Source organism: Cygnus atratus, chromosome 15, assembly GCF_013377495.2.
Source record: "Cygnus atratus isolate AKBS03 ecotype Queensland, Australia chromosome 15, CAtr_DNAZoo_HiC_assembly, whole genome shotgun sequence".
Taxonomy (NCBI): domain Eukaryota; kingdom Metazoa; phylum Chordata; class Aves; order Anseriformes; family Anatidae; genus Cygnus; species Cygnus atratus.
In genome coordinates this window covers 3,310,776-3,337,865 of record NC_066376.1, presented here as the reverse complement: position 1 = coordinate 3,337,865, position 27,090 = coordinate 3,310,776, and the positions used below count along the sequence as shown (strand labels likewise).

General features: G+C 50.3%; 3 protein-coding genes across 7 annotated transcripts in view; 1 reads left to right on the top strand and 2 right to left on the bottom strand.

The window, feature by feature from the left end:
- Window positions 1-5,238, top strand: part of MPRIP (myosin phosphatase Rho interacting protein) — a 70,855-nt gene extending 65,617 nt beyond the window's left edge. The window contains exons 22-24 of one of the 2 annotated variants that reach the window (XM_035563350.2): window positions 311-396; window positions 1,582-1,647; window positions 4,090-5,238. In XM_035563350.2, the coding sequence (XP_035419243.1) occupies window positions 311-396; window positions 1,582-1,614 (119 nt within the window). In that variant the 3' untranslated portion in view covers window positions 1,615-1,647; window positions 4,090-5,238. The remainder of the gene's footprint in view (window positions 1-310; window positions 397-1,581; window positions 1,648-4,089) is intronic. The other variant, XM_050713843.1, reaches the window with a different exon arrangement.
- An 8,598-nt stretch (window positions 5,239-13,836) lies between these two features.
- On the bottom strand, window positions 13,837-14,604 carry PLD6 (phospholipase D family member 6). Its single transcript, XM_035563311.1, has 2 exons — window positions 14,193-14,604; window positions 13,837-14,078 (listed from the first exon to the last, which is right to left on the bottom strand). The coding sequence occupies exons 1-2, from the start codon at window positions 14,602-14,604 to the stop codon at window positions 13,837-13,839; spliced, it is 654 nt and encodes a 217-aa protein (XP_035419204.1).
- A 1,557-nt stretch (window positions 14,605-16,161) lies between these two features.
- FLCN (folliculin) lies at window positions 16,162-26,229 on the bottom strand. Of its 4 annotated transcripts, none has more exons than XM_035563259.2 (12): window positions 25,994-26,229; window positions 24,992-25,271; window positions 24,028-24,174; window positions 23,134-23,355; window positions 22,490-22,650; window positions 21,655-21,746; window positions 21,276-21,466; window positions 20,276-20,389; window positions 19,816-19,939; window positions 19,332-19,463; window positions 18,393-18,498; window positions 16,162-17,602 (listed from the first exon to the last, which is right to left on the bottom strand). In XM_035563259.2, the coding sequence occupies exons 2-12, from the start codon at window positions 25,238-25,240 to the stop codon at window positions 17,401-17,403; spliced, it is 1,740 nt and encodes a 579-aa protein (XP_035419152.1). In that variant the 5' UTR covers window positions 25,241-25,271; window positions 25,994-26,229; the 3' UTR covers window positions 16,162-17,400. The 4 variants fall into 4 exon arrangements, with proteins under 4 accessions (XP_035419152.1, XP_035419150.1, XP_035419151.1 ...); XM_035563257.2 differs by lacking the exon at window positions 25,994-26,229 and adding an exon at window positions 25,655-25,897; XM_035563258.2 differs by lacking the exon at window positions 25,994-26,229 and adding an exon at window positions 25,564-25,650.
- Between the last annotated feature and the right edge of the window lie 861 nt (window positions 26,230-27,090).

Genomic DNA, 27,090 nt, shown 5'->3' with positions numbered 1-27,090 from the left:
TTTTTTGCCATTTCATGTTGTATCCCACCTCCGCCCCTTGCTGACAGTGTTGCCAGAGGTGGCAAGGAGTGGGCGGCCTGAGCTTACCTCCCTTTGCGGTTCCTCCTTCGAGCCTGAGGATGGGAAGCTCATGGTTTTGAAAGGCTTCTGCCATTTTGCATCATGAAAGCCTTGTGCTGTGCGTGGCGTGAGGGAGCCCCAGAGAGTGCCCTCTGCCCTGGCTCATCAGGAGGCAGAGAGAGCCCCTGCCCTGCCCCTCGCAGGAATCTGTGGGCACTACATTAATACTGGTCATTTTGCTTCTCTCCAGATATTATGAAATCAAAAAGCAACCCTGATTTCTTGAAGAAAGACAGATCCAGTGTTAGCCGGCAACTAAGGAATATCAGGTCAAAGGTGAGTCCGCATCTCTTTCCCCCTGCCATGCAGACGCCCAGTGTTACTCTCCAGTGGGGGTCGCAGATGGGAAGAAATTGGGAGGGGAAGAAAACTGAGAATTTCCTGGTCATTAATGCTAGCCTGGATGGCAACTGGGAGAAGACCAAGCTTTCAAATGGGAAACAGCTTGCTGTGCAGCCAGGCAGAGCCCACTGCCAGGTGGTGCCTTGTGGGGCACTCGTGTTACTGAACCTGCTGAGATGTAGGTGTGGAGCTGCTCCTCGCTTGAGCCAAGGAGGAATTTCACCCTGTTCGTTGGTCTTTCACAGAAGGATTCTCCCAAAACTTGCTCCCTGTTTTTAGTAGAAATGTAGGTGATACCAAAGGGTGGAAATGCACGCAGCATTACAGGTTTTCCAGTGTTCATCACTGCAAGATTTTTGCTTTTTATATGGAACAGCGATGCCTTGGCTCTGGACATATTTAACACACACTTTCTTGTGTGTTAACACAGTGCAGATGGCCCTGCATTTCTCTGGCCGTTCTGTACTTGCTCTTGGTCCCAGATCCCAATAATTCTGTGCCAAGTGCGTCTACTTGGCCTGCTGACTGCCAGAATTGCATCATGCTACACGCTGGCTGTTGCTGTGGGACCACAGAGATAAAAAGGGCAAATAAAGCCGCTCACAGCCACCATTAAACATAGGGCAGTTAGAAAGGAGATCAGCATGGGCAAAACTTGCTTTGCCTCTCCCCACTGGGCAGTGGGTATCTCATGCTGGTGTTTGAAGTGGCTGGGACTTTGGGCAAAGCGAGAAGCCAGGCAGGCAAAGGCTTCTAGCTGGGGAATCAGTCACCGGCCGAGCTCTGCAAGCGGCAGGTCATCAGCTCGGGGTGCCTGCGCTGCACCGCTGCGCATTTTGGGGTGCAGCCCAGGCTTGCACCCTCACTGTCCCAGCTCTGAGAGTTGGTTGCCCTTCACCACTTCAACTCGGAGTGCTTATCTCGTGGTCCCCCACGTGTGCTGTCCGGAGGTCTTGTGGGGAAGGAGGAGAGCACGGGCTCTGCCGGGGGCACGCTGCCTGCTTGCGCCGCTGCCGCGGGGAGGGGGCGGGCAGGGCTGCGCGAATGCCAATGCATTTAGGATTTATGAGCTTCTTGTTTTTGTTTTGTTTTTCTTTATTTTGCTTTCTCCTTCAACAGTCCGTTATTGAGCAGGTCTCATGGGATAACTGAAATGAACCCGAGTCCAGGTTCCCTGCCACGTAGGTAAACAAACCGGCACCCACCAAACAGCGCAGCTGCCCGCTGGAGCGGCCCACTTTTGCATGCACTGCTCACACCTCCATGGCAAACGAGAGCCTTCTCTTAATGACTGGTTTATACATGGCTAATGATTTTACTGGGGGAGGGGGAACGGGAGGGGAGAAGAGAGCAGACCCGAGAGCTATATGAGATGCAGTCTCTCTCTGCCCTTCCCCGGGGAACACGGCTTTCTCATCTTCCTACTCCTCCCACCCTCCCCAACACAGCTAACCATCGCGGAGAGGATTTGGACACGGTGGGGGCACATTTTCCTGTTTGCTGTGTTGGGAGCACGGGACACTGAGTGTGCATGCTTGAGTGACTGTGCATGCCTCAGACTAAACTTCAGCAACTTCCAGGTCTTGGAGGAAAAAAGACCTTTTTGTTGTTAGCCAGATGGAGGAGTGGATCGGTGATGCCTCTACGTGCATTTCCCACCCAGGCCATGTAAAATAGTGCCCCCAGTCTCAGCTGCAGAAAGAATGTCCTAGGCTGCCCCGAATTTTCCTTTGCCCGTAGTTGCTGCTTCGTTAGGTTGATCCGTGCTTGAGCAAAATGTTTTCCTCGCCTGTTGACGACCTCCTCCTGCTCTCCAGGCTCTCTGGTGCCCACCCCGCTGCTCTTCATCCCTTAGCACTACACCTCCATCCCACAGGCTGGCCTGAGGCTTCTGAGCTCATCCAGCAAAAGGGGGGAGCTGATGAGAAATGAGCACGATCCTAATGCCACAGATGTTGAGTAACCGGAGCAATAGTTAATTTTACTGGCCCGTGGTAAAGGCTGAGGTTAGAGAATGGTGACGGGGGAGAGCTGAGAGCCTCAGGGGCTCTAGTGGAGGATCGCCATATCACAGACTTCACCCTACATTAGTCTCCCTTCATCAAACTCCCCTCATCAGCAACTCAAATGGGTCGTGAAAGTCCCTAAGGGGTGAATTTGCTGGAATTTGTACCATTAGGCAGAACAGCCTAATGGCTTCTGGTATCTGGTTCCATATAATTAGAAATCAAATGTACAAACTGGAATGCATGGGTTGCTGCTAATATAAAGAGGCCCAAAGCTAACTTCCTTCAGGAAGGGCGTGCTCAGAGGCTCGGATCCCAAGAGGCTCTGCTGTCGGCTGAAAAGAAAGAATACATCATGTGTGAATTTCAGAGCAGTCCATTTCGGCGCTTTCATTTCCACGCTGCTCCCCCAGCGCCATTCTGTATGTGTGAGCCTGTGGGAGGAGGAGTGTTGAAAAACAACAGCAACTGCGGGAATCAGCACAGCCTTGTGGCGAGTTTGTACGCACCCAGCCCTGCCGATAAACACACATTAAGCAAAACCTGGCCCAAAAGCCCAAACTGCTGCTATGACCAGACAGCCCTCTGACACCACAGTCAGGGAAACAAAGGCAAAAGGCAGCGGGGTTGCCCGTTAGTATAAGGCTCTGGCATGCAGCTCTGTGCCTTTTGAAGCTGCCAGGCGTTGGTCTGTAACAGATCCCGTTCAGGCTGCGGGGTGAGCGGGCTGAAAGTGGCAAGGTGAGCTGTGAGGCCTGGCCAGCAGTGGAAGGTCAGGGGGATGCGTGTGCCTCCTTCAGCCGCAGGCTGGTGCTGTGGTCCCCGAAACTCATGCTGAGAGTGTAGGGCTGCAGGAGGGAGGGAAGGCTGGCTTTAGCCTTGTGTATCTCCCAGGGCTAATTTCAAATTTCCTGGGTCAGCTCTTTGCTTCTGGGTTCATAGGTCTCACACCGCTCTTTTCCTGGGTCCCCGAGCACAAGCGACAGCAGATTTCACAGATACGATTGCCGAGGATTTTCTGTTTGATGGCTGTGTTGTGCCTTGTATCTGGGTGCTGAATCTGAACCGGGGCAGCCATCAGGTCCTGCTAGCCCCGAAGCAAGCATTTAGGGAGGCCTGCGTCTCACCCCGTGCACTAGGCAGCTCCAACTCGGGAGGGGAAGGCTGGGCTTGTCGCTGGCAGCAAAACACGAGTTTTCAGGGCTGTTTGAGCAAAGTGAGTGCGTTGACCAGAGCTTGACCCATGTGGCAGCCCTGCAGGCAGGTTTATGGCTGCAGGTCCCAGCCGGGCCGCTGGGGCCCTGCCGACACCGCCCGGCCACCGCGGGCCTCGGGGATCGTTGTCCGCGTGGAGCTAACCCCGCTTCCAGCACCGTGTGCCTCCCTCATCTGCTTCTGGTCCGCCACCCGGCTAACCTGCGCTCTCACCCTCTCTCCAGGCGCCGTGCACCAGTAACCGCACCCCACGGCTGCGTGTTTCCACCAGCATGCCCCACTAATCTCTCCGGGACGGCCACCCCCCCCCCCCCCGGCTTTGCTGCCCACGTCCCCCTCTCCCAGCACCCGGATCCCCGCTGCCGCCCGCCCCGTCCCATGCTGTCTTGTCTTTTGTCTCTCCCAGAGCCTGAAGGAAGGCCTGACCGTGCAAGAACGCCTGAAGCTTTTTGAATCCAGGGACTTGAAGAAAGACTAGCTCTCCCCGCTCCGCTTCACCACGCGCGCACCTCCCGGCTTGAGGCAGCACAGCACCAGCACCGTTTGTCTCTCGTTGCTCACGACCGTCCTCGCTGTCGTTCGGCCCGACGCTTCCCGATGGCTCCGGGCGCCGCGGCGGGCCCCCCCGCCGCCCCCTTGCCTCCGCAGCTCCTTTCCCCGCTTGTGAGACGCTTCTGAGACTGAGAGGGAGAGGAAGGGATTGGGGTGTGTTTTTTTTTTTTTCGTTTTTTTTTTTTTTCCCCCTCTTCGGCGCTTTGTAGGAGAATCCTTCCTTTACTGTAAACCATTACACTAAGTGTCAGTATTAAGGCTCAGTAGCCTGTGAATAAGCTAGCTCCGTCGTACCAACGTCTTGGTATGCGCGCAGGGCAGGGTGGCACGGGCCAGCCCGCGCTCTTACTGCTGTCAAGAGACCCAGTGCTCAGAGCACACCGGGAGCCTAATCAGCCGTTGATCTCGACTGCATCACTTGCACCTACAAGGGGGTGTGGGGGGGAAGCCTGTGGGACGCCGCCGGGGGGGCACGAGCGGCCTGCAGGAGCCATGCTGACGCCAGGCCGGGAGAGGATGGAGAAGTGACTCCTGCCCCCGGCCGTGCCGTGACGGCGGCGATGCCGGAGCCCGGCGAGCTGCGGTGCCTCGGCAGGTGGTTTTGGGTAGGGAGCTGCTCACGGACACCGTGACGGCGGCCCCTCGGCCTCGGCCCCCCCCTCGCCGGTGGCGCGCGGTGGGAGGGAGGCGTTCCTGGGGCTGAGCCGCGAGATCACTTTCTTGCCTCCCCTCGATCAAGCCCAGCACTCTCTGTTTTTTGCTGTTACTCCCTTCCTCTCGTTGAGTCCCGTGTATCCTAGGGTCTGTGCGCATGTGAAACTCCCTTTTCCAAGTCAAAGGAAAGTAGAGTAGAAAGTAGAGCCAATATTGACTGAAAATGCACAGTGCTCAATGCATATAATGCTCCTTTTTTATCGGCTTCTTGAATTCAACTCTTCTTGTCAGCAGGGCAGCTCCTATTTTAATTCCTTAATCTTTTCCTGAAATAAAAATCTCAAAACCAGTATGTGCTTCAGACCTTCTCAGTCACAACAGCTTTTGTGTTTAGAGCAGACAATTTAGCACCACGAGGCCAGTAAATGGGTGCTCGCTGAGTGGAGAGAGCTGGTAGCGCTAGAGGCCACACACAGCCAGCCCACATCACGGTGGCTTCGTGCTGGGTGAGGAGAGCATCTCAGCGTGCTTACAGCCATAGAATCGTTTAGGATGGAAAAGACCTCTGAGATATCCATGGAGACCCCCAGTCCTGCCACCCAGCTGGGAGCAGGGCTGAAGCATCGCTCCATCGCTCCCCAGCCCAACGTGGCCGCCAAGCAACCTGCATCACGTCGACTTTCAGATATTTTTGAGGTGGAACCGAGCTTCCTATTGACTTCTGTGCGCTTCACCCAGGGGTGAAGCAGGCAGGTCTGTGTGCTTTTGTGGCTAGTTCAGGTTCCCTAAGGGCACAGCTCTGGCCAGATGAGAAGTCCGAGTGTGAGGCGAAAGCTCTCGCTGCCGGCCCTGGGTGCACTGCAGGCCCCAGCGGTGCCACCAGCACAGTGCAGAGGGCAGGGCCCTATGGGGATGCTCTGCTGCTGTGACGCTCTGTAACTCCTTGCCTGGGCGCGTGTGGACGTCCTGGAGACAGGAGCAGGGCAGGAGGGACCCTCAACTGCTTGATACGAAGGCTGTTCCATCTTCTGCAGGCCCTCTCTGACATTCTGGTGTGCAGCCACTCACCCTAACCTGAGCTCGCTGTAGTGTTCTCCATCATCTGAGCATCGGAGGAGCCTTGGCAGCCTTGTGTCAGGGCAGCTCCATGTCCTTGCCAGCCAGGAGCCATCCCAGGCAGGACCCACCTGAACCTCCTCTCTGGTCACCGGCCCTCAGCTACTCCCAGGCGTCTCAACGCTTCTCTTTTGCTCTCACCCATCAGCCTGACGTCGCCCTCCTGGCCCACCATCGAGGAGCGTGGCCAAAGCACTCAAGGCTACTCGTCATCAGCTTCTCAGCACGATGGGAGTGCAAGTGATGGAGCCCCAGTGTGGAAGTGGTCACCGCAGTGCTATCCTGGGCACACCACGCTGAGCTAGCCAGTGGCCACTTACAGCACGGACTGTTGGTAAAGCCATTCATGTCGGTAAAGTGTAGCCATGGCTTTTTGTAGACATGGCAGGGGTTATCCTGCTTCCCTTCCAGCTGCGGTGACCGGTGCAGCCCTCCACAGTCGCACCCTTCCCAAATTCATCTTTCTCCTGTTCAAGGGTGCGTCCAGCGGGCTTCGAAGTCCACATCTGGAAGAGCGGCTTTGTCATCAGTCGTGCGCATGTTTGTTTGGTTTTTTTTTTTACTCTCTCTGTCTCATCTTGCACTTAACTGCAGGGAGAGGTCTGATCCCCCAGCACAACCCCACGGTTGGGTGAAGGGTGCGTGATGGGTCCCCGTGCCCACAGCAGCTTGGAGCCTGACACCTCAGTGGCAGCCACCACCAGTTACGAGCAGTCTTCGAGCTAAACCAGGGACACTGCCACCTGCCTTGCAGGACCAGCAGAGATGTCAGTGCTGTGGTCCAGGTTCATCTGAAATCAGGCTGTGGCTTGGTGGGAAGGTGACTACCCACTGTATTTTGTACATTTTATATACCTTCCTGCCCGTGTCAGGAGATGGCTGCCTGGCCGAGGTGCCTCTCCGGCTCCTTTCCAATGTCACTTGTCCAGCTCTCGGCAGAGACAACCTTTGGATTTCATCCCTGGCTGCCCCAGGTTTGTTCAGGTTGTGCTCTGCTCTCGGGTTGCTTTTGTGCCCTCTGATCTCCTGGCACGTGGAACAAGGATGGTGCACGGCCTCATCACTGTCACTGCTCCTCCCTTCCAAGGCTGTGCTGGATGCAGGAGGCCGCACGCCTCCTCCTCCTCCTCTTCTCTCAAGAAGTGTGGTGGGACTTTGTCCTTCTCAGCCAACCGAGCAGAACGTGCTGGTCTCCATCTCACCACGTGGACTCTGACCGTTCTGGTGTCCCCTCGAAAATCTTACTTTGCTGGCTTCATTATTTTAACCGTGAGGACTAGAAGTTATGTACCTTGCTATCCAGCTGCATTTGCCTGCCGGTGGTGTGGAGGACGCAGGATGGACCCTTTCTGACACAAGTTCATGCCACTGAGCACCTTGAGACTCCCCAAGGAGGGTCGCTTTCTGCTGCGCACCTGATCACACCCAGAAATCCTCTCTTGCAGCTTAGCATCCTGCCCAGGAATAGGTATTGAGCTGAGGAAGAGCATTTACTTGCTTCGCTGCTTCGATCCTTATTTCTGAACGTAGAGAATGGTTTGGAAATGCGGCGCAGCTGATGTGACCCAGAGCGTGGCCGGGCAGAAGGGCTGGTGGTCAGTGTGGGGAAACTGATGGAAAGTGGGGACCGTCCCCGGCTTTTGGCTCAGCGTATGTAAACGCATTGATATGATTTGGAAAAAAATGGGTGATGGGGGGGCAAAAAGGTGCTGCAAGGTGGAAGCACTTGGGCAGAGGGCTGCGGGAAGGCAGAATGTGATGCGGTGGCCGTGCAAGCTGAATTGCCCCGTGTAGAGAGGTTAAGAGGCGTTCTTCCTTTTTATACACACATAAAAACATTCGGAAGTTCGGGGGGGAAGTCACCCAGGAATAGCTGTGAAGAGAAGCCTCGTCCGGCCCTTTCTCCTTCGCTGCATAGGCGCACAGCTGCTGAGCGAGGCGTCCTCGGTGACGGCCGGGCCACGGCTCAGCGCTGTGCCCTGGGCAACGCGCACGGCGCTGGGCTTCTCGCCGATGGGGCGCTGGCAGGGGAGCTGGCGTTGGCAGGAACGAGGCTGGAGGTTTTTCCCTCCTTCCTCTGGTTTGCTTTTACCTGGTTCAGATGTCAGTGCTCTCATCACCCCGTTACGGGCTCCCGGCATCGGCTGTTAAAGGATTGCAGTTGGGGTTTGCTGTGCGAGCAGGATCAGACCCTGCGGGCTCAGCGGGCCAGAGGCTTGATATTGGGGAGCCTTTATTTAATGCATGTTGGCCAGCTTCTCTGGGCGTTCAAGTGGCTGCTAAAATCAAAATAGGCAGCAGGTTCACTGAGAAAACAGCTGGCACTAAGTAGCAGTGATGGCCAGAAAAAAAAACAGTGTTAGGTGGCAGGAGGACTGCAGTGGGAACGCCGTGTGAGGGAGGGAAGGGAGGCACCAGCCTCTGGCAACTCTTGTTGTGCTTTTAGCAATGCTTAACAAGCCAAATCAATTAGTTTTATTGCTTAACTTTGTGGCTTTGAAATATTTATCACTAAGCAAAAGGCTCTTTTATGAACATACTGGTGGTGGGCTTCGATGCTGTACCTTTCAGGAGCAGCTGTCTCCCACTGGAGAGTTAAAAAAAAAATAAATAATAAAATAAAAACAAAATAAAGGAAAATGCTGTGAGGGCTGGCGGGTCAGAGGCTGAGAAGTGGCCTCGTGGTGTCCTCAGGATCCACTTCGCCCTCCGGGACAGCACTTCAGGGGATGGGAACGCTGTGTACAAGTGCTTGTGGTGGGAGCTGTGAGCTGTGGAGGTCACGGAGAAGACGAAGAGGAAGGGGAGGAGGAGGAAGAACAGGAGGAGGAGGAAGAATGCATGCAGACAGTGGTTCTGACTGGCTGCTGCAGGCTGTGCTCCAGGTGTCGGTCTTTACTTGCTATGTGGCAACTGCCAAAGCATCTCTCCGAAGCAGGGGGCAGTTCGTTACCTGCCTTCCCATTAACGAAAGAGAGAGGACCGGCAGCACCCAGAAGAGCCAAAAACGGGGTTATTTCTGCAGAGAGCAGTGCTTTACTGAAAAGAAAAAAAAAAAAAAAGGCAGGAAAGATTGTTTTGCTGATAGCAACATTCCTTAGTTATCCTATTTCTTCCTGCTCCAGGCTTCATCCATCCTCCAAACTAAATCAGTGGCCACGTAAATGAGAACAGGGAGCGGCGAGGCGAGGGCGCGCTCCCCGCTTGCACCCGCAGTGCAACACACGCTGTACAAGCCGCTGCTGCCTTTTGCACAACGCTACACTGCTCATAGTTCCCAAGTGTGAGGGCTAGGAAAAGTCAAGTGCAGCAAAAACTGGCTACAAGGCTTTTTTCTTTCCCTTTTTGCGAAAAATTTTCCTACCCTTTGCACCGTCTTCCCCAAAACAGTCTTTTTCTATGTGACCTTTCCTTTGCCCACATATAAAATTCGCAAATTGTGTTCCTTTGAAACTAGAATAGTGCGTGGCTTTGCAAACCAGAAAAAAAAGTCTGTTTGCTTTCGGTAACAGAGGGTGACTGGAATGCGTTAGTAGTGTCCCCTCCCGCCTGTAACACCGTGTCATGTTTGTGCCAGCTCTGTACTCGACTGGACTGCCACCAGACTGCTGCATTTTTTCGTGGTTCAGGTGCAGGACGTAGTTTGTTGTGAACACTCAAGCTCATGCACGCTCAGCGTAGCTTGCCTTTCCTCTGCAACCTTTTCAATTTTTTTAAAAAAAACTTTGTTATTCTCTTTTAAACAGAAGTAATTTAAAACCTGTATAGTATTCCAAGCACGCCATGTAAATATTTATTACTCAGAAATTAGTGGAGGGTTCTCTTTTTGTGACTACGTCGTGGTTTTGGTTTTTAACTCTTGTTCTAACACCGCCGTCCCGCTGGGGGGCTGGAAGAGGCGCGCTGGGTGCGATGTGCCCACCCCACCCTGCCTGCCCGGAGAGACTGTTTGCTTCTGATGACTGTTATAAATATCCTTTCCGACGTTTTCTGCTGACCTATACCTTCAGTTTTGACGATACGTGTCCAAAGAATGTGTACAGCCTGTTTGAGACCTGTAACCTTCCTGCGCTATAAACATTTTTTTTCCATTCAGAGAACTCGCTAATCTTGTATTTGATGGTGGCATTAACACCGTGCGTGTGCCAGGGGCCAGCTGGAGGAGCAGTGAGTGCCGTGCGGTGCAGCCCGAGGACTTTGCAACGCGTGCGTTAAGGCACTGGTGCTGTTTTCTGGGTGCTCGGTGAGGCGGCGTGGGCTTTGCAAGGGGTGGACAGACCCCCACTTACCACTGTGCAGACACACGGCCTGCAACGGGCTGGAAGCGCTCGCTATCCTGCAGCAATTTCAAGCAGAATGCTTAAATGCTGAATGCGATTTTAAGTAAAACTGAGTTCCCACGGAGCACAAACCTTTTCTGACCCGGGGATGCAGAAGTGTGGTTGCAGAGCGGGGACTGGGAAGGGTGGGGTGGCTCACCCCGCTGCAGCCTGCACTTTGAGACTACTGAAAGAAACCCAGGGTGTGGGAGCTGCTCGCAGAAACCTGATAAGCCAGTCAAGTTGGTAGCGACCGAGCTAAGCCAGCTGGCCATGAACTGGTGAATAATTAGTGCAATTACAAGCAATTATTTTCTCATTCTTCCTGCTTTCTTCGCACACTGATTGTGTGCAGGATGTGAGGAGAACACTAACTCTTTGTTCTAAACTAGAGAGAGCAAAGTATGTCGTAAATACTAAAGGTGATGGTAGGTAGGCGATAGATAAGAGCGCTTGGTCTTTGACCCACGTGCACCTCCTGGGACCTGGCATTCTGGATGTCTCCTGATTTTAAGGAATCATTTATTTGGAGGGATAAAGTTTTAGGCAAAGAGAAGGGGACGCTGCAAGTCTTTGGGTGGTAACAGAACTGGCAGTGGTCGTTCACGGTCAGTACTAGCGGTCAGTCCTTCCACTGACCTGATCAGAAGTGAAGGCTGGCCTCAGCTGTGTTCCAGCACACCTTCAGCCACCCAACCGCAGCCAGAGGGGACGCCTGGGTTAACACACGCACACACCACTTGCGCGTGCTCCACCGCTTGCACTCGGGATACTCTGCTCTTCTCCTGGAAATGACAAAAAGGGGTTGTGGCCCCAAAAGCAGGAGCTGAGCGCAAGCTACGTTTTCCAGGCGCAGCAGCCAGCTCGCCGCCTCCAACCTGCGTTTGGCTGAGCAGCAGCAGCGGCCCTGGAGCACGCAAGAAGCGCCTGTGCAGTTGGGGCCGCTGCAGCCGCACTGCTGCTGGAAAACCCCGCGGCTCAAGGCCAGCAATGGTCACAGAGGGTGGCTGGAGGCAGGGAAGCACGGCTGTGCTGAAGCCCCATCCATCTGCAGGTCCGAAGGGCCTCTCTCCAGGGGCGTTTCTTGCATGAGATCCATCCAGGAAATGAGACATCGCACGCGATTAATTTCCCTCTGCTACAGGGTGGGGGGGTGTGCTTGAGGCTCCTGTTTCTCAGTGTGCTTGAGTCCCTCACTGCTTCCCTCCTCTCTTCCACTCCAGTTTATTTCATTGCTTTTTTAAGAGCCACTGCTCCTGGTAACTGTTCACTGTAATAGAAACGTCACTTTTTTTGGTCACTGTATTTATTCCTGACAAAAATCTCGTGTGTCATGCTAGGTGCCCATGGATGTAGCTGATCATTTTAATTTTGTAAATATAATTACCTAACTTTGCATAAACTATATCGTAATAAACTATTTTTGCACCACCCTTTGCATGCTGTGTCATGAGGTGTTTGTTTCAGCAAGGACACTGCTACAGAAAGAAAGAAGCAGAGGACAGAGCTTGAGAACGCTGTTTGCTTTTATAGTCATACTTCACAAACAAAATGCAACAGGTATCATTTGAATAACAATAAAATGTTTAAAATAGCATAAATATAACACTGCTGAACTGGATTTTCTACAGAATGAACTTTCTCAGCTTCTTCCTAGCTGTTACATCACAGATAATAGCAAGACATGGATTTTTCCCCAGAACCATGCCTACTTTCTCAAACAGAGCAGAGCAAATCTGTAATCTGTAGCTCTTATTCCACATACCCTAAATAACACATAAAGATCTTCTGGAATTTTCAATTATTTGACTCTTTGAACCAACCAACCCACAAGAACTGGAGTACAAAAAAAAAAAATAAAATCAAGATGATGTTGACCCTGTGTGAGAGAATGGCATATTTAAGACTGCTAGTCACAGCACTACTGTATCCCGCAATACTGATTATAGAAGGTTATAGACCCTTTTTCATTTTGAGAGATTTCAAATCACTTTGTGTTCCGTATAAAGTAGTTCTTACACAGACAGTTGAATACTCAGAGTTTGGAAATTTATCCCAAGTTTCCATCCACCTTTGTTCCCCCTTAAATTCTAGGGAGGGAGATTCCTCAAGCTGAGACAGTATGTTTAGACTGGCAGGATTTGTAGGGAGCAGTTTAATCTCTTACTAGACCAGCTAATACAGTCAGATTAAAACAGAGATGTGTCAGGTTTGGATGGTCAAACATAGACATTTTTTCCCCACCACTTTCAATGGTCTAACAAAAGACAAACCCTCTTTCTACAAATTGTCTCTACAACTCGGCAGCCAGGAGCAGGGAGCCGCCTCATCCCCAGCAGACATCTGATGTTCTGCTCCCTCTGCTGGCAAGGGCGCAGCGAGCATCCTCCCCAACCTGCCCTTGGCTTGTCTCCGGGGCAGTGACAGCAAAGCTCTAAATGCAATGGGAACCGAAGACTACATAAAGGTGCAAGTTATGCTGACTGAGAATAATCTATTCGTTTTATGCGCTAGAGATAAAATAGAAAAGTTAACGAGAAGCTGGCCAGTCCCAGAAGAAAATCACCGTCACCCCAGCCCCGCTGTGGATGCCTGCTGCGCAGACACGTGGTGGTCTCAGCAGCACTCTGACCTGGCCCTGCTATCCCCAGGGATCACCTCGCCTTCCTCTTGCTGCTCCCTCCTCATCCCCTGCCCTACTGCTGCCAACACCGGTGGCCACGGTCACCAAACCAGACCAGAACACTGTGTCCTGCCACCTGCATGAACGGGGCTTCCCTCCACCTCTCCTCTCTGAAGTCGGTGACCCACCTGCAGCCGTGTTTGCTTTTAGGACAAGACCGACTGCTCCCGCAGAGCAGTTTCTGTCTGTTTGTTCCAGAGACTCCTTGCTTGCTGGAAGATGAGCTGGCCTTGGTGTCTGTTCTCACACATTTACACTGGAACTCTACTAATCTTAAACCAGAGGAAACACATACACAATCAAAACTTCCTATTTCCCAGATTTCCCTTCACAAACTTTCAACAATTAATGCCAACAAAAGAAATGCAACTGAGGTGCTTACTCTCTCTGTACAAGCCCCAGCTTTGCTACAGCCCTCTAGACCCTTCCTTCAGTTACCGACACAGGGGAGCTGTTGGGGTAAAACTAGTAAAACTCCATCCTGCAGCATCACGAGTTGAAAAACACCCATCTCACCGCTCAGGTCCCCAGCACGGTACAAATGCCATCTCACCTGCCCAGGGGCATAGCACTGAGCCTGTTTGAAGCTTTAAGCTCTATGAACTGAGCCCCGTTGCAGCTCTCCTCACAGAACAACTCACCGATCAGCTGGGTCACTCCTGCTTACGTAGCACACAAGGGACCTGTGGCACTTTAGGGTAGAGAGTACTTCAGTTCTGGAGGGGCTTAACTAAATTACAACCAGACGGGGGATACAATGATGTCTATACACAATAAATCCCTGAATGCCATCTGCTCAATACTCCTCCAGCTCAGGGAAGCAGCTTAATCATTTATTTTCTTTGGAAAAAAACATGTACTTGTGGGGATCGTATATTTCCCAAATCCTTTCGAACTCCTCCAGGAAAGGCTGCACATACTCCGCGTCCTCCATGATCAGGATGTTCTCCCGGTTGTTCTGGATCGCCTCTGTGGTCCAGTTGAGGGAGCCCGTGATGAGCATCTTCCTGTCCACGATGGCGAACTTGTGATGCATGAAGCCACTCTCCTGGTCGTGGCGGACCTGGATCCCTACAACGACACAACGGGGACGTGTGACGGGCACCGATGCTCCCTCAGCGGGCCGCCAGGGCAGCTCCGAGCACACGGCGGGGCCATGCGAGACCTCGATGCCCCGCGCCTCACCGGCGTGCCGGAGGAGGCCGATCTGCGAGCCCTTCAGCGCCATGTACTGCGCGTCCGTCACCACACGGACCCGGACGCCGCGGCGGTGCAGGAGGCGGACGGCACGGCCCAGCTGCGGGCTGGAGAAGGCGAAGAGGCAGAGCTCGAGGGAGCGGCGGGCGGACAGGAGGTGCCGCAGCAGGCGGCTGAAGGCGCAGTCCCCGCGAGGCAGCGGGCACGGGCAGGGGCCCGGCGTGTCGTCGGGGCTCACCGCCTCGGCCAGCAGCGCCTCGGTGCAGCTGGGCCTCGAGGGGAAGAAGAGCACCTCGCGGACCGGCCGCCGCCTCCGGGCCACCAGCACCTCCAGGGCCAGGCCCAGCGCTGCCAGGGCCGCCAGCACCAGGCCTGGCCGCCGTGCCCCCGCTGCCCACATCGCTCCCTCGGTGCTGCCCCCCGTGGGCTCGGCTCCTGGGGGCGGCGTGGGCCCTGCTGGACACCCCCAGCAGCAGCCCCAGGCAGCCTGGTGTCCTTGTCTGGAAACTAAGCCCCCCCCCCCCCCCCCTCAGGCCACACGGCTGAGGCCCAACCCAAGCACCAGCTGTCTGCACCGATTTTTTTTTTTCCTTTCCCCTTAGGCTGCTGTGAGCTGGCTGAGGGGAATCTAAGCACAAACAGCACTAAAAGGCTTCGGGTGTCAGCACAGCGCTTGTTGCTTGCTTGTTCCTGGGCAAGGGAAGTGTGCTAGGACGAGGAGAGGTCCTGCTTCTGAGGGTTTGTCTTCAGGGGGTGGTGCTCGGAGGGGAGGAGGGTGCTGAGAGGTGGCCTTCTTGCTGATTAAGTTTGCAAAGAGCACTGCCCACGTTCCAGTTCGCACTGACAGCGAGATGAGTGCCCGTGGCCTAAGCCGTGAGCTGCAGGAACTTGCCCAGGCACTCAGCTGGGTAATCCCTGCACAGGTCTGTTGTGGCAGGCACACACTCTGCTTTTATGCAAAGCAGGAGCCTAGGGTTTGCAGGCTTCACCGACTCCCCCCCTTCCTTCCTGGGGATGTTTTGAGTGTGAAGTCAGTGGGTTCCAGACCCTGGTTCACACACAATACATTATTCAGAGAGCCTGTGGTCGTGTCTGTGACACTGCCCTGTTTCACAGGAGCAGAACGATGGCTGTCACCTACCACTCGTGCTGTACGTCACTGGAAGGAGAGCATAAAACCTCAAACTTGACCTTATCACCCTTTTGCTGTTTCAGAAGCAGCCACACTTCTGCTTAGGAACTCAGACCAGCTTTTAACGCAAGATTGCTTGGATAAGCTATTCTTTAAGGAACAGAAACAGTTCAGCAGCCAGGAAGGCCTAAATGCCAAATAATGTCTTACCTGTTACATTATGTAACTCTGATTTGAACCTGTATAGCTTTAACATAGAAAAATAAAAAATACTGGACCACATATAAGGTAGCCCCAAGAGCAAGCACTAACCTAGCACTTGAAATTCTGATCTTTTCTAATTACTTCTGTCAGTTTTATTTCATTATTTGTGATTTTTTAAATCTTTATTTTTCCCTCAAGGACTAGCTCCAGCACATAGGAAGCAAGATGTATACATTTTTCAGAGCTTCCTTCCCTGTGGGTAGAGCTGGAGCACCTCTTTTCCCTCGTTTCCTTATTGAGGATTAGGAAACGTAAGCTTTGTTGTGAACCCTGAAATTAAATAACACCTTTCTTCCAAGTAGGTTTGCTGTTTGAGCATCCTGTGGTTATGTCCAGTCAAACATTTTCAATCAATGTATCAGTATGTCTTGCTCAAAATATATATAAAAAAAAACCTAATACCTACAAAGTTAAGAGGAAAAGGCCTGTTAAAGTGCTGTACATTAGATCCAGGCTAAGAGATGCAGGAACGATCTTGTGGATGAATCGTTCATCTTGTGGATGCTGCTTCTCCCACCCCAACACACACACACAAATCAAGACAAAATTAAGCTTTGTCCATTTTACAAAAATAGCTCTTAATGAGATTTAATGCTTGTCTCCATTTTACAGATGTTACAGACAAAAGCAACCTGCATATTTTATACAGAAGAACAGAACTCGTGAGAAGTTCGAACACCCCCCTCTGAGCTTGATTCTTGTTTGAATGAGTGTAGTAGGTCACCTGGGTAAAAGCTGCTTCTAGCTTGTTAAAAACATTTATAGTAATGTCAAGTTTTCCCAACAATGATCGAGGAAAAAAAAAAAACATGACTTCACAACAGAAACAGTAATTCCTTACAATACAGTTAAGGAATGTCCATTTAGTTAATTAAAAAACGCACCAATGTTGTCTTGAACTGTTAAGCATTCAAAATGGCTACTATAGAATTATATAAGACTGGAGCACCTACAGGTTGGATCTTTTCTGCTTAATTAGGAAGCTAGAAAACTGTATCTGAGGACAGAACACCAGAGACCTTACCCTGGAGAGGTTATCTTCATTACTTGAAAGTTTTGCAACACAGGCAAAACAAGGCAAGTATTTCACCCTTTAGAGGCAAGCAGACTGCATTTTGAGACTTCTTGTATTACAGTTCTCCCTCCCAGACAAGAATTTCCAAAGCAAATGCTGAAAATGTCTCAAGTTAAGATATAAATAAATTAAAGCGGAGTGACACGACTCCAACAGGATACTCCTGACTTAACGCTACAGCAGAAAATAGTCTCTTCATAAATCTGAACGTGAAGTGGTTTTAAATAATTTACATGTGATCCATACCCTGTGACATGTCGCTTATTTTTGGTTCTTTTCTCTCAGACATTTAGGAGACTTATGTGAGATTCGGAGAGATTAGCTACATCCGTTCCCAGGAGTTCTGGATGCTGTCACAGGTATCTGAGTCTTGCCAATGAAATCTAAAATTGATTAAGCACCATAATACTTTAGGATGACAGCACAGGATTTCAAATAATTCCCGCTGATTCTTTGAATGTTGCTGTATTTTAGTCTTGAGTGTGCAGGTCTAGATTTAGAGTTGAGTTTCAGGACAGACAGCAGCAATATTTATTAGCACTTATTAGTCCAGTCTCACTCACAGCAATTAGAAAAGACTCAAGTCACTCTTCAAGTTAGTTTTAGGACCACAAGAATAGTGATGAAATTTCACTATCCACCTAACACACATGCTGCAGGCTCAGCAGAGGTAACTTGGGGTTCCCTGCAGTTATCTGAAGGCAGCAAGTGAGGTTGGGCACCCTTTAGTTCCGGGACTCCGAGGACGTTGGGCTGCGAACTGTTGACATCAGGTGAGACTTGTACGTCTTGCTCAGGCCAGTCATCCAGAACTTGAGAAGCTTGACATTGTCCTCCTCTGCAGCTCCCAGAATGCTCAACAGTTTTTGTGTGTCTTCCTTGGGTCTGCTGTCCACTTTAGTGAATTTGAAGAGGACCTTCACTTTACTGCAGGAAAAAAAACAACTCCTGTCACTACTACAATAGACTTGCATGCATCGAGCAGAGAACAGCCAGTAACTGTAGCTTCTCTCAGTATCAACTGCAACTACATGTTAATAAAAACCTCAAACAATATTCCAAGGAAACTATTCTCAAGCTTTAAATGAAGAAACTGGGGAGAAGAGGAGTACAGGAAAAGGGGAGATTGGTTAAGGAGATTACTCGTTTCAGTAGTAATGTGCCTAATTCCGGTTTGTTTTTTCATTCAAGTGAAAAGTGAAATGATTAACTGTGACAACTGGGAATCTCCCTGCGAGGAAGGTGTAGTGCCCATCTGGCCTTCAGATAAATTTACAAAACCTGAACGTTTCGTGAATTATTTCACATGACTGTTTGGTCTTCCTTTATAACTGCTTGCATCTCCGAAATGTGGTGCCTGAGGGTGCAACCATGGTATCTGTTTGGTGTGTTATCTGCACTGGAATATAGAGCACATTGACAGGCTTATATATATTTGCATACTTAATCCTCATAACGTATATAAGGCAGACAAGTATTGGCACGTAGGTAATCTCCAGATGCATGAATTGAAGCATAAAGGTGAAGAACTGCTGAAAGCCAGAAAGAGAGGATCAGAGCAGAATAACTCCAATATTGTCAGCTCCCAACAGTAAAGCTGACTGCTCTCAAGGCTAAGGTAAAGGTTACCTGACTACAAGTTTGTCTGTACTCTGGTGTAACCATTCCAGGATTAACGCCAAAACTGTTTCTCTGAAAGCAACAGAGTTGTACTTACTTCATCCACTCCTCCTTCAGGCAAACAAGGCACTGATCCACAACATCTACAGAAAGGTTCTGGTTGGTCAGAGCAGCTTCAATCTTGTTCAAGATTGTAGGGCCAACTACAAGATCAGAAAGGAGGGAAACAGCGTAAGAAACAGGACTTGCCATCTACAGGTTACCCACTGAGACCTTTACTGGTAATAGCAAGGACAAGTCCATTTATCCTATGACCTAGGCCTGAATACTTGCTAGGATACACAGCTGCTGGAGCACAGAAAGAAACCTAGAGGGAGTGAACCTTTGTTTTGCATTGCACCTGTACATTCAGCAGACAATGCAGAAAGGGTTAGCTATCTGTGCTGTCATAGACAGAGGCCAATGTATCTAAATTCAGACTTCTCATTTACACAAGATTGATGGACCCGACTAGAATCACATCTAGATGCAAGTGTTTAAGTTCTTGAACAAAGAAGGCAAGAAAAGGTCTGCCATGTCTGTATCAATCATACTGGCCTATCAAGTAGAGTATGGGAGATGATGAGTAATGCCATGGTCTTTACGTGTTCACCAGTTTAAGCTAGACTCGCTCAAAAAAAAAAACCAAACCACAAAAACAACCGAAAACCACAGACAGGTACTTCAGGATACAAAGTGTTCATCATGGGTTACAGAAGAATTTCCCTACAATTGCTACTATACCCATGTCACAGAATTAGTTTTCACTTCTGAAAATCAACAAGCAGAACACTGATTTGGTAAAGCAAACCCTTTGTAACTGAACAGCCTGTGGTAGTAGTAGCAGTAAATTCTCAACCCCAGTTGCACGGTGACCTGGCTCTCTACTCAGACTTCCTTAAGGGACAGTATGTGAATGGCAAAAAAAGCAGTTAAACATCAGGATGCTCGTTTTAATTTCAGGGATACGAGTTTCTTCTGCTTTCAAAGCACTCACCTCGATCTGCTGCGACAGGGCTACCGCTGGTGACAACAAACTCGTACTTGTTGAGGGACTGTTCATCATCAAACAGAGTTGGGTAGAGACTGGACCGGGTAGCAGAGCGAACTTCCACAAGGACTGCGAACTCTGGAGCAAGAAAAGCCCAAAAGAACATTAACTGTAATAGCTCTGATTCTAAAACACAACTACATACTCTGCTCCTGGAAAACGCAGCTCTGGAAGCTTACACCACTTGGTCCAGCATGATCCCTTGCTGTAATCAGTAGGAAGCAGGACTTTCAGCTACGGTACAATTAGTGCTCATAGGTGTCACACCTTTCAACTACTGATCACACAAGGATATAGGGAAAACAAAGGAAGTGCTACAGGTTTTAGTTCATGCAGCATTTTTAGACCATCTGCTAATACTTTATTAAAAAAACAACACCTTGTTTTTTTTTTTTTAGGGAAAAGAGAAGGTTCTGCTACAGGTTCTTACCAGATGATAATATGTGGGATGGAATTTGGACATGTGGACTAAGCCCTAAGAAGTTACATCGATATGCCTCTTCATACTGGTCACTGTAGGGGATGATCCGCACACAACCAACGGGCAGCATAGTCTAGAGAAGGAAGGAAACATTGAGAGAAACACTGGATCTAAACCAGTAAAGCACACTTTTCTCCACGACTTCCAGGACCAGCCAGGACTTGGAGAACTGCTGACGCAGATTCTGCTTATTTGGGGAATCGGAAGCTTCTTACTCAGCTTAAAAGACTACGCAGTTGCTATCTGTGGACAACCAAGACATCCAAAGGTTGGATTCTCCCCCAGCCACATAATTTAGAACACATTCTCCACAAGATTACATGTTAGAGATAGGTCATTAGGAAGGCTGGACTACTAGAACATATATGGAAAAACAAGCAGCCAGGAAACAAAGGAAAAAGTTTCTAACCCTTAGCACATCAAAAGCAGACTGGACAAGATCCATGTCTCGAGCTTTCCAGATGACCTGGTTCCCCATCAGAACGTGCCAAGCCAGCATGCGGAATGCTGATGCCCCAAGAACCTGAAATGAAACCATGTATCATTCATTAGGAAAATCGGTGAAATGTCCAGTCTGCCCTGTTAAAAACATGAATGTCACATAAGGAAATGTCTAGAACTGAACAGCAGAAATTAACACAATAATTTAGCAAGTTGCATGCACAGACAGTAGTTCAAAAGCACAGCACCAAGTATGTCTTTGACAGGTGCTAAAGGTGCCACACTGTCATGCAAAGTAATTTTCACCCCCACCTGTGGTTTCAAAAACAAACAGCAGCAAAGCATCACCTCGCCAAGGTGCCTAACCAACGATCCAATTCAGCATTAAGCACAGTAAGAGAACAGTTGTATTCCTAGGTTCTTCCAAATCCTTCAGTTCTCTGGCAAGATTACATGAATCAGCCTGCGTGTTGGCTGAGTTAGGGGTTTCGGCAAGATGGACACAGGCCTGTTTGGAACGGGACTGAATGACTTCTATTAGGTGATGATAACTTTGAGGCATTTCTCTGATCTGGATTATGTTCACAACAGTGATTCAGTTGTGAAAGATGAAACTATATTTTTAGACAAGCCTCCAAAGCCACACACTTGCAATACAGTGCTGTAGTTTCACAGCTTCAAGCATTCCAAATTAGAAGAAAGGAGAACAAAAGGAAGCTAAAAAGATAAAGGAGCACAAGGTCAGAAACATAGGAGCTATTTGTCAGGAGTGTCCAGGAAAGCAAGCTACTGTGAAAGAGATGGTGGGTCTAATGCACTGTGCCTTCCCCTTCAGCCAGGTAACTGGAAGCACTGGAGACAAGCTACATCTGCACAGAACCGTTTGTTTTGTTTGTAATTTTTTCCCCGAAGCACCTTTGTTATAAGCAAATAATACCTGGCTTTGAAGAACTGTGTTCCTCTCTTACCTGTCTCATGTGCCTGAGAGAGCGGAAGACAGACAGCCTTCTGTGAGCTACATTCCAGCTGCTGCAATCTGGCATCAGAGAGGTTTCAGGAGAGCATTTAGATAGCTCCTGCCCTTCTACAACATCCGGCTGGGAAGAAGGCTTCTCTTCTTCCTCAGAACCATCCCAACCTTCTGACTCTTCTTTGAGGTCTAGCAAAAAAGGGCAGATTTGTTATAAAAATCGCTATCTAGGAATGTAAACTGCCTTGGAAGTGCCTATGCAAACTACAGTCCAAGACAGCTGGTTACACTGGTTACAATGATAACAGAAGAACTTGGTGTTTTACCAGCCAAAGCACTCTCAGAGGGTCTTCTATCTCTGAAAACTTTGATCTCACCTGCAAGTTTTTCCATCTGAACGAGGGTGTCTTCTGTTGGTGCTCCCTCCAGAAGCTTCTCTGTAAGTCGGCTGCCACAAGCTTTCAAAAGCCTGGGGACATCAAAAAAACCAAGCGGAAGCAGCATTCGTTAAGCTTGCTAGGTGCAAAAATCTAGAAAGAAACCTGTTGTAATGAACTCAACAAAACATCCAACCACTAACCGATACGCATTTCCTATCAACACATCTACGCTTTCCTCTGTGCCTCAGCTATCAGTGTGTCTCAGAGCTACTGCCATTCAAAGTCACCAAACGGTGACTTTGCCACGTTGCAATTACCTTGTGCAACACACTCATCCCCCAACCAAGTCACATGCCAGTGTTGCAACCCTCTCTGTGGCAGCTTTCCAGGGAAGTCTGATGAGCAAGGCAGGCACTGGACGAACATGCCGTGGACTTCCACGGACGCGTTGCTGTGCCAAATGGCTGCATCTCTCCCCGCTGCCTATCACAACACATAGGCACCTCCAGGTGAACAGCTGCTGTACTCCAAGCGCGAATCCCACGTCCACCACACTTGGGACAGGAACACCTTTTCTTGCATTTTTCCTTACTTATTTTTATACATTATTGTTTCCATCAGCAGACAGACTTTTTTTTTCCCCTAAAGGCATCATCAGACTGCTGTCCCTCTGTGCTTTGCTAAGTAGTTTCTGATTTAGAAGGAGCTAAGTCCAACTTATTGCATCACGAAAAACTACCCCAACACTCAAATCACATTTCCACCCTTTCAGAATATTACAATATCCTCTTCATGAAGGAGCTCCAGAAGCTAGAAACACAAGTGGCATTACCAAGCAAAGGAAGTATGCAAACATGCCCAGAGGTTTTCATCGTTGGTCAGCGACGTTAAGGAGCGGGCTGCGTTGCCGTTCCGCTGGTGCAGGAACGGAGTGAAGGCTGTGTTCATCCGCTGCGCACGCTGAGGGCACCCATACTGCTCTGCTTCAAACACCTACAACACAGAAGAAGGGCAGCGTAAGAGACTGAAAAAGATAAAATACTGACACAAAGATCAAAAATAAAACGCACCAAGGAACACCAACCAGTGAAAACGGTGTATCACACACAATCATCCAACACACACTGTAAATTATAGGAAAAGAAAGGGAAGGGACATCTTATTCTAGATTAAGAAAAATTATTAAGCAATGTGTCTGCTTCCAAAACACTGTCCTTCACAGCTTTGATTACACTGCTAACAGAGCTATTGTCTAGCAGCTCTGTCTGTGAAAAACATCACACCTGGCTTAAAAAGCCAGAGGCAGCCTGTTCCCTCCCTCCTGCCCACCCAGATACACACTGTCCTCTTGTCCCTTGTGTCAACCTTAACGACTCCAGCTGGAGTGAGCTAGATCAGCTTTTACACTGAAATACAAAACAACTATCATAACGTTTGATTAATGTTGAGCCAAATGGACTCTCTGCGCTGACCCACCTTAAGTGCTTTGCCCTGAAGCTCATCGATGATGCCTCTGATTTTTCCCAACAAGAAAGGCCATGAGTTGATGAGGTAAATCCGGTCCATCATGATAGTGATGATGCTGTACCAGCGCTGGAAGCCTCGAGCCAGGCTGTCTTTGATAAAGAAGGTGTGGCTGAACACGAAACCATGCTGTTCGTCTCCAAAAAATATCGGGCCTTCACGTCCTGGGCAGACCTGAATTGGAAGGGCACATACACCAAAGTAGCTCAGCACATCACGCAGCTAAAACAGTAATGAACTGTTTGAATAAAGCTTCTTGCTCTTTAAAACATATCTGATGAATAAAACATGCCTTTTCAAGGCTGCTATCCAAACCCTGTGGTCAAATAGACCTCTAAAGACATCCTACAAATACTACATAAATTTAACTTTATTTTACAAACTCTGATCTATTCAACGACAATACTACTGAGAATTCACAAGAAATTGCTGATCTTGGCATACAAACACTGTTAATCTATAAGGCTCTTCACTTCTATGAGATGCTGAACGTTAATCGTCTACAAGGATCACCCATTTCTTGATAAAAAGCAACAGATTCCAACATTTTTACACAAGCAGTTTATCTTAGAAAGAAAAAACTGTAAATTCATAGGAGTGAAAACAAGGAAGACATTTTTTTCATCTCAGAAGTTGAGAGGAAGGCACCCCCAATGTTATCAAAGATCAGCCTTAAAATCCCCACCAACCCAAGAACAAACAGACTTCTGTGTCTTTCTTCCCACCCCCATTCCATCCTTCTCACAGGCTATACGGATCAGCTAAGATCAGAAAAGTAGTATTTCGGATTTGAAACAATATATGGGGCCCTAAACAGGCTTTGCTCCCGTACTCCGAGGCAGTTACCTCACAGCTCAGACTGCGGACGCAGGCCTGGCGCACAATGCTGAAGAGCTGGGGGTGATTTGGGTGCTGGTGACTGACATACTTGATTGAAGTTTCCTTGTCGTGGCTGACAAACCCAGGATGTCCTCCCGCAAGAGAGCGGCAACCCTGAAGATAGAAAAGCAAATTCAACGTAAATGAACACGCAGTCGTCTAAGGTTTTTGACCACCTCTGCATTTTCCCTTCAAAATGTATGGAACCATTATTTACGTACGCAAATAAAACCACAAGTATTCAGAACGCAAGCAGTTTGAGTCAGGGTCAGGACTTGAACCCAGTTCCTCAAATAGCACTCTGTGGAATACGTTACCTATGCTAACTTTCCACTCTTTAATTTGATCATGAACTTTATGATGGCTCTACAAGTGGTATAATTCAGCTAACAGCAGCTGTGAAAACGTCTGGCCTAACAAAACCATTAGCCATAACTTAAAGGGAAGCCAAGCACATGAACAACTGAGAACATATATTTTCTCCACCATTTTCATTGCTTTGACATTTTTATTTCTCATTCAACACTGCTGCTAGAGACTATTATTAATCAGTGGTAAAACCTGATCTAACGAAGCAGTGACTCTTGGAGGATGAGGGAAGCATTTCTCATCCTCACAAAACTAAAACACATAGAGGGCTTAAAAGAGACCTCAAAAGACACCTCAAAAGACAATCTTGTTAAGGTCGATAGCCTCAACAACAGCTCCTTTAACGTCCTCTCACAGGTAGCTGCACTGTGTAAGGGCTTAGACATTTTTGGGACTGTTAGTCATATTCAAATGTAAGTGCAGTTCACTTTTTTCCTGCTAAAAAAAACAACAAACAAATAGCAACACAACTGGCATAAGAGAATCCAAGAGCTTTTAGAAAAGTAATAGGTTTAGTAAAGTAAAAGGCCACTGATGTCCACGCGCAGCTATTCACACTTGCCTCACACATGTCTGACTTCTTTGGCCCTGGGCTGCTGGAGTCAGCACTGGCACCTTCCGCTGGGCTGTGCGAGCGGATCCTGCTGCTCATCTGAATGCCGCCCTCCTCCTCTTCCGCCTGCTCATTCTGCCCAGCGATGTCCCCGCTGCTCGCCCCTTGGGGAAGCGGCGAATGCAGGACCTCCGTGCAAAAGAGGGTGCGGGGCCCGTGGAGCTCGCAGAAGTGGCAGAGGGCAACGATAGCATTCATAGTGAGAGCTCAGCACGTCCGTCCAGGCCTCCTGCGGATAAAGGAGAAAGCACAGGACATCGGTGTAACGAACAGGCCTTGAACCCCCGCCTCGGCTGGGTGAAACCCAGCTGCGCATCCCCCTCCAGGGGCGGCTCAGCCAAAGCGAGCGGCCCAAGCCTACGTGGGGGAGTTCTGATACCTCGGGCCTCGATGGGGGTAGAGCGAAGCGGCCCCCCTGTGCCCGGGCACCTCAGAGGAAGGCCGGGGCCAGGCCCACCCGCCCTCCCCACACCGAGACGGGGTCGAGGCCCCCCCGGCTCCAGCCCCCCGCTCCCGCACACCTCACGGCTCGGCAGCCCGGCCCCGTTCCCTCCCCTCAGCGGGCCCTGCCCCGTTCCGACCCCTCCTCCACCCCCCCCAGGCCCCGCTCACCGCGGCCCCGGCCCCCCCGGCGCGTCCCGTGGCTGCGGGCAGCTGACAGCCGCTGCCCCGCCGGCCTGTACCATCCCCACCCACCGCCGAGGGGGGGGGGGTTAGGGGGGTAGGTAACCCCCCGGCTGCCCGCCCGCCGCCCAGCAGGAGAGGAACGAGGACCGGGGAGAGGATAAGAGCAGGCGGTGGTGAGGCGGCGCCCAGGCGGTCTCCTCACGGCGCAGCCCCGCTGCTGGCAGGCGCCGCCGCCGCCTCCCCCCCCCCCGCCCCGCCGTCATGGTTCAGGCGACGCCTTCCGCCCGCAGCCGCCCTCTGCACAGGGCTGGGCGGAACCATTACCTCAGAGGACGGGGGGGAGGAGACTAGAAACTCCGGAAGATGTCTCCTCCTTTTTCGTCGCTGAGCCCCGCGCTGTTGTCGCGCTGTGCAGAACATAGATCAATGCTCGGCCTCGGAGAATCCCTCGGAGAACGGGGCCGGGCCGAGCCGCCTGCGAACCCACAGCCGGAGGGGGCGCTGCTTCCCCCCCCGCAAAGTGGTGCGGCCCACAGGGAGGGTCACGTGACCGCCGACCCGCAGGGGAGGGGCACGGGGCGGGCCGCGCGCGGGCGCAGTGCGCCCCTTCCGCGCTCTGAGGCGACGGCCCGGCCCCGCCCCTCGGCTCGTCCCATGAGGGCTCGGCTCGTCCCCTGCCCCCGTCACGGGAAGGCAATAGGGGTTACACAGCCCAGAGCGAGACAGTGAATCAAGGGAGCAAACACCTTAGCTGCGTTAAAAACACCTTGGTTTAGGCTCTTACAGACCTGCCCTCCTTTCAGCCCGTCCCGTATTGCTGCAGGGTCTCACATCTTACCACAGGGTTATTGCTGTGTGGAAACTACGCCACAAAAACCCCACATCCCCTTGGAATTATCCTTTCAAGCTTCAAAATAATCAACTGCTGGGTTATTATTTTTTTTAACCCCCTTCCCTTTACATTGGAGCTGACTTCTACAGAGTCTCAAGTACCTGAGTCTTTTAAAAAAAAAAAAAAGCAGTAAGTCTTCCCCAGGATAATGGCACAAATCATTCAGCTGAGCACAACTCGTACTACTGCAGCCCGATTGAAACCCACAAAAAGGCAGTTACCAGCAATACTAGAACAATACAGTATGCCTCTGGCTCTGAGTAGCCACACACAGACTGAAGACTTGGGCTTCTGCAGAAGAAAGCAATATTCAGATGGACAGTGAGATGGATGATGCTTGCAACACAAAGATCAGATCTGAATACAAAAAAGTCCTCATTTGCAGCACGTTTGAGCCAAAACCCATCTAATTCCAGAGTCTGTCTTGGAAAAAGGCCAGTAGCAGCACTTTCCAATGAAGACAGACTGCACAAAAGAAAACACTACTATTTGAGACAGTTCAGGAGAGCTCTAAGAAGCTACCAGTAGA

Excerpts from the sequence above, each read along its gene's own strand:
- FLCN (XM_035563259.2), bottom strand. The coding sequence starts at position 25,240 with ATGAATGCTATCGTTGCCCTCTGCCACTTCTGCGAGCTCCACGGGCCC. Across the intron at positions 19,940-20,275 it reads CTGCTTTTGATGTGCTAAGG|ACTATGCTGCCCGTTGGTTG; the intron begins GTTAGAAACTTT and ends TTCCTTCTCTAG. Across the intron at positions 19,464-19,815 it reads ATCCCACATATTATCATCTG|AGTTCGCAGTCCTTGTGGAA; the intron begins GTAAGAACCTGT and ends TTCTTGCTCCAG.
- PLD6 (XM_035563311.1), bottom strand. The coding sequence starts at position 14,604 with ATGTGGGCAGCGGGGGCACGGCGGCCAGGCCTGGTGCTGGCGGCCCTG. Across the intron at positions 14,079-14,192 it reads CGGCCTCCTCCGGCACGCCG|GGATCCAGGTCCGCCACGAC; the intron begins GTGAGGCGCGGG and ends GTGTCGTTGTAG.